Raw genomic sequence first — 10468 nt, 5'->3', positions numbered from 1 at the left:
ATTTATTGCATTTTATTATGCCTTTCACTATAGGTGAATATTTATTAGGGTCAGGGTTTACAGGGTGAACATGTAACACAATATGCAACAGCATTCATTAGGAACACTTGGGTATTTATACATATGGGAAAACATGTGGGGCAGGACAAACAAAACCACACAATAAAAGACAAAACATATAATACGCAAATGCAGATAATTATATCTATCAACACTAAGTAAATTACATATTGTATTATATTCTAGATTAATCTATACCACTTATTCTGTATAGGGTTGTTGGAATGCTGGAGCCCATTCCGGTGTCTTAGGCCAAAAGCGGGGAAACCCTCTTGAAATGTGCCCAGTTAATCTCATAACTTTAAAGGGGCCATGGCACAAGACTTTTTTAAGATGTCAAATAAATCTTTGGTGTCCCCAGAGCACATATGTGAAGTTTTAGCTCAAAATACCATATAAATAATTTATTATAGGATGTCAAAATTGCCACTTTGTAGGAGTGTGCAAAAATGTGCCGTTTTGGGTGTGTCCTTTAAAATGCAAATGAGCTGATGAAATTCAAACACTGAAACAATGATGGTGGTTTGATGCAATTAAAACTCAGTTGTGCTTTTCTCTGCATTAAATGGCAGTGCTGTGGTTGGATAGTGCATATTAAGGGGTGGTATTATTATAATAAGAGGTCCTTATAATAACGCCGCCGATGGTCATCATAAGGAGAGCCAAATTTCAACGACCCATTTTTTCATGTGCTTGTAGAGAATGGTTTACAAAAACTAAGTTATTGGGTTGATCCTTTTCACATTTTCTAGGTTGATAGAAGCACTGGGGACCCAATTATAGCACCTTAATATGGAAAAAGTCAGAATTTCACGTCATGGCCCCTTTAAATTATAAGCTATACCAGTCTATTTAGCATACCATTATTACAAGCTAAATATTGATCTAAAAGTTTCAGATGCACAAACGATGTCCACTTATAAATGCTGGTTTACTGCTGTCATTGAAACAATATATAGCCATGCAAACCAAAAGGCAAACATGTTTGCCCAGTTTGTCCATGTTTTGTCCAATAAAACCCTAAACAGGTACCTGTAGTGTCTAGAAAAGCCAATAGATTTCTCATTATAACATTAAAAACATGAATTTCTGTCATGATTTTTATTTTCTTCAGGTTGTTTCACTCCAATTTAACCGGTAGGTGGCATAAATGGGCTAAGATTTGAAACAATCTGACAGTACAGTAGTTAGGATTTTACGCTACAGCATCCAGACGAGAACCAGACAAATGTTTCTGTGAAGAAATGGAAATAACAAGTAGGATCAATATTTTTCAAGTATCGCTTGTGAGATGGACAGGGTTAATGCGTGGATAACATGTTAAAAGAAGTGTTTGCTGGGAGAGAGACATGAGAGGTAACTTCTTGTTCACGGAAGTATCCATGTTGCCCTTGTACACCATCTGCATTATATAGTTTAACAAGAATATTTTCTGTATTAGAAAAATTGTTAAAATCAAGCCGAGCATGTCGACTTTTAAGTTAGATAATGCATTGTTATTTCTGAATGGCGATGCCACGTCTGCGAAACTGCGGTTGCAAATCAACACGCTTGCAGTTGTGTGTTTACGCTTGTTCGACTTCATGCGGCGCAGCAAAAACCGACAGGCGTATGACATCAAAGTACCGCGAGAGCGATTCGAGAAATTATACGGAGGAGTCTGACTTTGAATCGCTCTCGCGGTACTCTGATGTCTTCTTACTGTCAGCAAAGAGCAGTTCTTGTGCCGTCCAAGTCTCGCGAGAGCTTGATTTACACTCACGCGATACTTTGAAGACACACGACGACCATTCTGCGCAGCGCTTATGAAGCTATGACATTTACATTTACAATGTCATAGCTCATAAGATGTGTTGTTATGAGCTGAACACATCTTTTTACTTTCACTAGACTGAGAAATTATATTGTGAACCTGTGAAAGCGAGGTGTTGAGATGCAAAACACAACCATAAACGATGCAAGGAAATGCGAAATTATTTAGCTACACAAACTAACGCCCCCGATGGTCAAACCTATAAACTACCAGATAGAGACCCCTCATGTCAATCATTAAACTCACTGATTTGAAGATATTCAATAACAGCTGTTTAAATCACCAGAGTATACAAAACTAGTAAAACAGTTTGCTGGACATAAGGACATAAACATCTGTGGGGTGTTGTTTTGTTAGCATAATATTAAGAACAAATACAAAAGTACACCACAATCTGTTCAGTTTTTGTTTGCCGAAGAACACTCCAAAGATCTCAGACAAGTTGACCATTAACCCTGCCATTGATTACAGCTATGTTTCTGACCTCACTAGATCTGATCCAGAGACGGTTGAGTTCATAGACTTCAGATGATCGCGGTGGCTCCTGTGCTTAGCTGAAGAAGAACCCTGCTGCATTGTGGATAATTTTTTGGCTTTATCGTTTTTAAACATTCCCAACCATGGCGAAGTCTGGATACGCCTACTACAGGACTACTATCTTCCTTGCCATGTTTGTGGGATACACATTGTATTACTTTAACAGGAAGACGTTTTCATTTGTTATGCCTTCTGTAATGCAGGAGATCTCGCTGGATAAGGATGACCTGGGTGAGCATGTGCAGCTTTAGTGGCCTGTACTTTGTCTTCTCTGTCATGTGTTCAAGCAGGTCTTTTTACTTGAATATGGCATTTGAATGTTTAGTTTATAAAATACTCAGGCAATATTAAAGATATGAAGGTTTTATGTTCTTTACATTATGTGGGATGATTTTATGTGGTATTTTGTAGAATAAGTTTTAAAGCCACTTACGCAAATGTAAATTAATATTTAGTGCTCATTTTATTTTCCTACCACTAAAGTGTAGTTTTGTCCTGTATCGGATTTATCAGCAGCACAGTGATTGAATTAATCTTGTGCACATAGTCTACAGTCCAAGTCTCTTTTGTTCTGTTGTACCCTCACACTTTGCAAACTTCAATATTTTAAATAGATTTTAAATGTGAGTTGTTCTTGGTATAAAGCTAATCAAACTTTATTTCGTCAATTCAGGACTTATCACCAGCAGTCAGTCACTGGCTTACGCCATCAGCAAATTTATAAGCGGTGTTCTCTCGGACCAAATCAGTGCCCGATGGCTTTTCTCCATTGGCCTCTTTATGGTTGGCATCATCAATGTGGTTTTCTCCTGGTCCTCCTCTGTGGCGATATTTGCGGGCCTGTGGTTTCTGAATGGACTTGGTCAGGGTCTGGGTTGGCCACCATGTGCAAAAGTACTACGTAAGGTATAAATCAATCCTTTGCTTCATAAACTTGAAATAGATACATAAAGGGGCAGTTTCCCGGGAAGGGCTTATTTTAGACTTCCCAGACTAAAATGAACATATATCAGTGCCATTGTTTTTACCTTAGGATGCACACCAGTATTGGATTTGTTTGTAAAAACTACTTTAATGTCCTAATATAACTAAAGCCTAGTGCGAGGGTAACCGTAGTTGCCATTATTTCCGGACCCGTCCTGGCCAGGATTTCGGGTGCGTCCTTCTAGTGCGTCCCTACCTAGTCCTTATTATTCCCTATAATGATTAATTTACTTAGACTGTTTCTTTGATTTATTGGTACCCCATAATGGGTACATTTATACATGTCCACACTCTGTTTTTATAGTGGTTTGAGCCATCTCAGTTTGGGACGTGGTGGGCAGTGCTTTCCTGCAGTATGAATTTGGCCGGGGGTCTTGGTCCCATTATTGCCACAGTGATGGCTCAGAGTTACAGCTGGAGGTCCACATTGTCCATCTCTGGCCTGACCTGTGTGGTCACGTCCATCTTCTGTCTGCTGATTATCCGAAATGAGCCCAGCGAAGTCGGCCTGCCCAATATTGACGCCGGTCCAAAGAAAGGCAAAGGAGGTATGATGCCATAAATATTCTGCTTCATAAACAGCATTTTAGATTTACGACAACATGTTTAATTATTTATTGAGTGAATACCAGTACCACTTCGGCCAAATCTAATAACATAATGTTATTTATGGGTTTGTAAAATATTGCTGTAGGCTTTTTAGTTTTTATTAATATAATAAAGGAAACAGAAATAAAAAAAAATTTTTTACAATACATTTTGTTGGATGTCCACTTTGCACAATACAACCAATAGATATACCAACTAAGAGTGAGTGTGTGTTCATTCAAGGTTTTCTGTTGAAGGTCATTGCTGCTAAATTGACTTTTTTGTCCCTCTCCTGAGACAACATTGTCCTCTCATGGCCCTATTCGCCATGTACATTTTGATCCATTTTCTACGCTTGAATTTCAGGCTCTGGCAAAGACGAAAGCACCTTCAAAGACTTCATCCTTTCTCCATATTTGTGGGTGTTATCATTGGGCTACCTGGTGGTGTTTGGGGTAAAGACAGCTTACACTGACTGGGGACAGCTGTTTCTCATCCAGGACAAGGGCCAGTCAACACTAATGGGTACTGTGTGTTGACCAAAGTATTTAGTGTCCAACGTTTTTAAAATGTAAGGATTGACAAAGCATCTTCTGTTTTTTCAGAAGATAATTGAATGTGTAATAATACAGTATTAGCATACATTTTTATTGTTATTGTTTGTTCCTTGAGGTCAACTTATAATGTTGGTGAGGTATGTTTGTACCCAAAACACTATAAATTCATTTTTTTGACAATTGTCGAAACTCAATTTCAATTAATCTGTTAATTTTAGGCTGTGTCTCTTTAAGAAATATGTGTTTAACAGCCATTTTCTATCAATAACTACATGTGGACAGACATTTATTGGTCTCAAAACAAGATGCAGCAGTATGTGCCGAAATGTTTTGACTGAGCATAAAGTTTTGAGTTTTTAAACTTTTAAAAGTGTACAGTATTTTGGCATAGTGCTGAATAACCTCAAAGTCAAGAAACATTTTTCCATGTATGACCCCTCTAAGAAAATCTACAATAATTTGTACGTAATGGGCCTTCAGGTATATAACTACACTGTATATTGCTGCTGTTTTTCACAGGCAGTTCTTTCATGAGCGCACTTGAGATCGGAGGACTGTTGGGGAGTTTAGCAGCGGGATACCTGTCAGACAGGGCCGTAGCAAAGGCAAGTTTGCACATCACCAATATCCACATTTATACCACAGGGCTGTCAAATGCTTTATTCTGATTGGTTGAGAAATGTTCCACAGATATGCATTATTTCGATAAATGTCAAATGTTTTAAAATAAACACTTTAGCAATGTCTGTGGTATAAGCAGAATAATTGACTTATAATGATTGATGAAAATAATAATAATTCAATTAGGGCTCGTTTGCAGAATAAAAGTTTTTGTTTACATAATATACATATATATTTATTAAATGTTTACATGTGTATATTCATTTGTATAATTATGTATAATTTATATTAAATATAAATAATTAATATATAAATATATCTTTTTTCTTAAAATTATACATGCATGTGTGCATATTTATATATACATAATTATTATACACAGTTCACACAAATATATGATGTAAACAAAAACTTTTATTCTGCTATAGATTAATCGCGATTAATCGTTATGCATCCCTAATGTGAACGCAATGAGGTCCCGGTCCGCAATCAACTGCTGCACAGAAAGTCTGAGTTCTTATAAGGTTGTGATGTGAACAAGAAAGGGTCTGAGATCACTTACTGGGTCCTCTTTTGAGTCTACTATTTTGTGAGGTCACATTCAGCTTGTTCCTTTTCTGGTTCACATAAGTGAACTGGTTTTGGTTCTTTTAAAATGAACTGTATGTGTAAACACCACCAGATGAGTCGGCCTTAAGGTTGAGCTTCTTAAAGGTGCAGTGTGTAAATTTTAGCAGCATCTAGTGGTGAGGTTGCAAATTGCAACCAACGGCTCAGTCTACTGCTCACTCCTTGCTTTTGAAACGCATAGAGAAGCTAAGGTAGCCGCCACCGGAAAAACATGTCATCGTCGGAGACAACTTAGTAAAAAGTTTGTCCATTAAGGGCTTCTGTAGAAACATGGCGGCACAAAATGGCGCTTCCGCGTAAAGGGACCCTCTGTGTATGTAGATAAAACGTCTCGTTCTAAAGTAATAAACACATAACGGTTCATTATGAAAGGGCTTTATACACCCCTGATAATATAGTTTTGAATATTATTTTGCATTTCTGTCAAGAGATCCTTCTAAAAATTACACACTGCACCTTTAAAAAAATGTAAAAAATCTTCTTTATTGACAGCAAGGATTGAGTTTGCATGGAAATCCTCGGCATGGTCTCCTGCTCTCCATGATGGCTGGGATGTGCATCTCCATGTATCTTTTCCGCACCACTGTCTCGGCACACAGCTCAAATGTACGTGGTTACATCTGTCCTCACATCAGCATCTGTTGTGTTATTTAATACACATTTGTCATTTTAATTCATGGACAGGTCTGGATTCTTTTGTTGGGGGCGGCATTTGGCTTTTCTTCATATGGACCAATTGCTTTATTTGGAGTTCTTGCGAATGAGAGCGCACCGTCAAACTACTGCGGAACCTCCCATGCCATTGTTGCTTTGATGGCAAACAGTAATTGCATTATTATATATACAATAATTATATTTTGTATGAATTATTTTATTTTATGACAACGTTAATGTTTTTTTCCAGTTGGTGGTTTCCTCTCAGGGTTGCCTTTTGGCACAATTGCCAAACACTATAGCTGGAACACAGCATTCTGGGTAGTCGAGGTATTCTGTATGGTCACCACGATTGGTTATTTCCTGCTCCGGAATATCCGCACCAAGATGGGAAGCATACCTAAGAAGAATGACTAGACATTTGTTTATTATTTAAATGTCTTTTAACTAGATTATAAGGGAATACTCTGGAATTATTGAAAATGTGCCATTTTTTTTAGGAATTATCTTTGGTGTTTGTTAAATTATGGATGGATATTCATATTATTTTCACTAACGACAGATGAATATATTGAAAACAATGAACTGTTGTAAGGCTTTTGCAGTTGTAGTATTACTGAAAATTACATAAAACAAACCTTTTTTTGCAGGGGATTTTCTACTCTTTTTGCCAGTGTACTACATAACATAAGTTGTGGACATTGCTTTCAGAAAAGTGTTATTTATTCTGTATTCCATTCAAACTGGATGACAGTATTTTAAACTGTTCTGATCACTAAATACTGACGTTACTGCCAGTTACTGGATTTGATCTACTTGCAAGAGTTTATAAAGCCTTGTTTTCTCAGTGGTATTAACATCATCATCAGTTTTTAAATGATGTTTAAACTGGTCCTACCTCTCTATCTGTATTACAAAATTTATAAATGTGTATAATGAAATATGCTAATGTTTTACCACATGATTTTTAAATAGCACAATAAATGAGTTTATATAAATAAAACCGTCACTTTAGGCTGTACTCATTTACATGTCTATATTCAAACATGAACAATTTTGCGTTTGACCTAAACAAATAAGATTAAGGTGTAAGGTAGTGTACTTGAACATACTCCACACCATCATAGTCTGCTGACTGAAAGCAAAAAGTTGAGCTGTTCCATCTAAAAAGCGCTGTTCAAGAGCCTACAAATGCATATTGTGTCAGTGTAGCTTATATACAGATGGTATGCCATGGATTATGTCACACTTCAAATTTGGGGTTGTACAGATTTGAAAAGAAGCTGTTCTTAAAGTCCTTATGCCAGCATCATTTCTGCCATTTCTCAGTATATGATTGACTGGAGGTAGATGAATATTCATGTGTAGATCAAGAGCCTGGTCCAAATGTCCCAGCCTTCTCTGCTATTTCCAGAGCACTCTTTAGATTTTGGTCAAAAAGCTCACATCTGGAAAAAAATATTTTTGTTATGTTTTATGCACATCATTTTGCTGATAGCATGATAAATGTAACGCTATACAAAGCGTATAAACACACTACATACCTGATTGGCATTTCTAAAGAGTAGAAAGGATTTTTTAAAGCAAAATCCGAGTAGATTTCATAAATCTTTCTTAATAGTCCATCGATGCCAGTCTGCCGAGGGTCTGCCAATACAATGAACTTTATTCCTGAAAAACAAATTCAGAATCACTGGGGATTTATCCAGCCATCACATCCACCCATTAATTTTTTTTTTTTATCTAAACCATACCTGTAAGGGTCTGAAAGCAATGTAGTTTAAACACATCTGTCTCCAACATCTCAATACCAGAGCTGCCAACTTCAGGGGATAACTGTGATCCAATAGCAAATAGCCTTAAAAATAGAAAAAAAAATTCAATTAAAACATTAAGAAAACATTTTGGTGGATTATATATTAACCAGTAGTTACAGTATTTAAATCTCTTCACAAAAATGACCTTTAGCATATATGGGCCATATATTATAAGAAAATAATGCATTATAGCCTTAAAAATTGAAAAAACAAATTCAATTAAAACATTAAGAAAACATTTTGGTGGATTATATATTAACCAGTAGTTACAGTATTTAAATCTCTTCACAAAAATGACCTTTAGCATATATGGGCCATATATTATAAGAAAATAATGCATTATTTTCAAATAATTCAAAGGACCGGATTAAATTATTATAATTATTAATATTTAATTATTTCCTCTTATACCACGATTACCAAAAACATTGCTCTGGTGCCTATTTTTAAGACATTTGAAAAGTTAGGTGTGCGGTTATCGAAAAATAATGCATACCCATGGAACATTTCTCAGCCAATCAGAATACAGCATTCAACAGACCCGTGGTATAACTAATGTTAAGTCTAATGTTTTTTAACGGACCATGTTACATAGAATTAGAAAACATCATAAATGTCTTAAGATTTTTGTTTATTCATTCATTCATTCAATGTATTATTATTATTTAATGTATATAATTTACTCAAAAGCACTTGTTTGGTACAAAATCCACATGAAAAAATGCAGTAGTATACTTTAGTATTTACTATAGTAAACTGTAGTAAAATTCCTATGCGTTATAGCGTTTTTGAACCTTACCAAAGTAAATATTAAAGTATACAAAAGTATAGATCTATAGAATACAATTAAAAATAAATAAATAATAATAATAATAATAATAATAATAATAATAATAATAAACATAGTTTAAACAATGGTTACTATAAAATAACCATGGTTTTGCCAATGGTAATCAATATGGTTTACTATAAAAACATTAACATAATTTCCAAAGCTGCGCAGTACGATCAGCGCATGACATCGAAGTATCGCGTGAGCTTTTAAAAGCTAGGCATTACAAATTGCTCTCGCGATACTTCGATAGGTCTGCGCACAGCCGCATGAAGTCACCTTTAGCATCCTCACACGGATCCGATTACTGAATCTTTTATACTCACGAGTGAAACATTGAAGCTAACATGAGTTTCTCATTGGATGTGAGGCGAGGGCGGCCGAATTTGATGGACACTGGATAGTTAGCAGGATCTTTAAGATATTCCACTATCTCCTTCCCTTCTGCCGTGTATTTACCGTTCACATCCACCCCGTTAATGGACAGAACTGCATGGCCCACTGTATACGAGAAAAACGTCACATGAATAAAAAACAAAAAATGTTATTTACAGTGAATGTTCTTCTGAACGTCATTTCATGATATGAGGACACACACCTCTGATGCCATCCCGCTGTCCGAATGAAACCACGACCTTCTCATCATGAATCTTTAACACTAAATCAAGAGGAAAACTAAATGTTTTCTCCACTTCAGCTCGAGCGACATAATTATCATACTGGTAAATGAGTCCACCAGCTTTATTGACAACATACACACTGAAGATCGCCATATTACTTCCGATCGAACAGCTGATGGGCGGGGCAGAGTCATGTGACTTTTGTCATGTGACTTTGATACGCAAGAAAAAAAATATATTTAAAATATTACAGACAGCAAATATCATCATACTGTCCCTACAAATGGTACTTTACAGAATACTTTTAATAATTTCGCAGATTTAAATATCAGATGAAAATAACGCGTGTTCTAGTAACATGTGGTATGTGTTGTTTTTCTCAGCGCTGGTGAAGATGGACCACTCACTGCGATCTGTTCAACAGGACTCTTATTTTGTATTTTAGTTGCCAATCTTTGTAATCCATATAATAAAAGTGTTATAATCTTTTTTTGCGTACAAATGTTTGCAGCAGGACAGAACCTGAGTGTGACTAATGTTAGACTACCCCATATTCCAAGTAAAATATTTCATAATTAACATTTTATATTATTTATTGTTGAATGTTGTTGCATTGATAAAAAGTATTGTTCAAATACTGCAGAGATTATCTGAAATAATTTTATCTGAAGGAATTGAGGCTGAAGTTCAGCAATTAATCAAAACATCATGAATGACATATATCAATATGAAACAGATTGTCCTCCCAAATCACA

At 35.9% G+C, this 10468-nt stretch overlaps 2 protein-coding genes across 2 annotated transcripts; one reads left to right on the top strand and one right to left on the bottom strand.

The window, feature by feature from the left end:
- Positions 1–1239: 1239 nt before the first annotated feature.
- On the top strand, positions 1240–7447 carry slc37a4a (solute carrier family 37 member 4a). Its single transcript, XM_055195990.2, has 9 exons — positions 1240–1416; positions 2366–2641; positions 3084–3316; positions 3699–3942; positions 4349–4507; positions 5059–5144; positions 6283–6396; positions 6475–6613; positions 6695–7447. The coding sequence occupies exons 2-9, from the start codon at positions 2494–2496 to the stop codon at positions 6859–6861; spliced, it is 1290 nt and encodes a 429-aa protein (XP_055051965.2). The 5' UTR covers positions 1240–1416; positions 2366–2493; the 3' UTR covers positions 6862–7447.
- An 18-nt stretch (positions 7448–7465) lies between these two features.
- On the bottom strand, positions 7466–9914 carry trappc4 (trafficking protein particle complex subunit 4). The gene is made up of 5 exons (XM_055195996.2): positions 9692–9914; positions 9420–9594; positions 8199–8302; positions 7989–8115; positions 7466–7892 (listed from the first exon to the last, which is right to left on the bottom strand). The coding sequence occupies exons 1-5, from the start codon at positions 9864–9866 to the stop codon at positions 7814–7816; spliced, it is 660 nt and encodes a 219-aa protein (XP_055051971.1). The 5' UTR covers positions 9867–9914; the 3' UTR covers positions 7466–7813.
- Positions 9915–10468: the final 554 nt, after the last annotated feature.

Source organism: Misgurnus anguillicaudatus, chromosome 24, assembly GCF_027580225.2.
Source record: "Misgurnus anguillicaudatus chromosome 24, ASM2758022v2, whole genome shotgun sequence".
In the NCBI taxonomy this organism is placed as follows: Eukaryota; Metazoa; Chordata; class Actinopteri; order Cypriniformes; family Cobitidae; genus Misgurnus; species Misgurnus anguillicaudatus.
The sequence above is the reverse complement of the archived record's forward strand: the minus strand, read 5'-3'. Positions and strand labels throughout refer to the sequence as shown.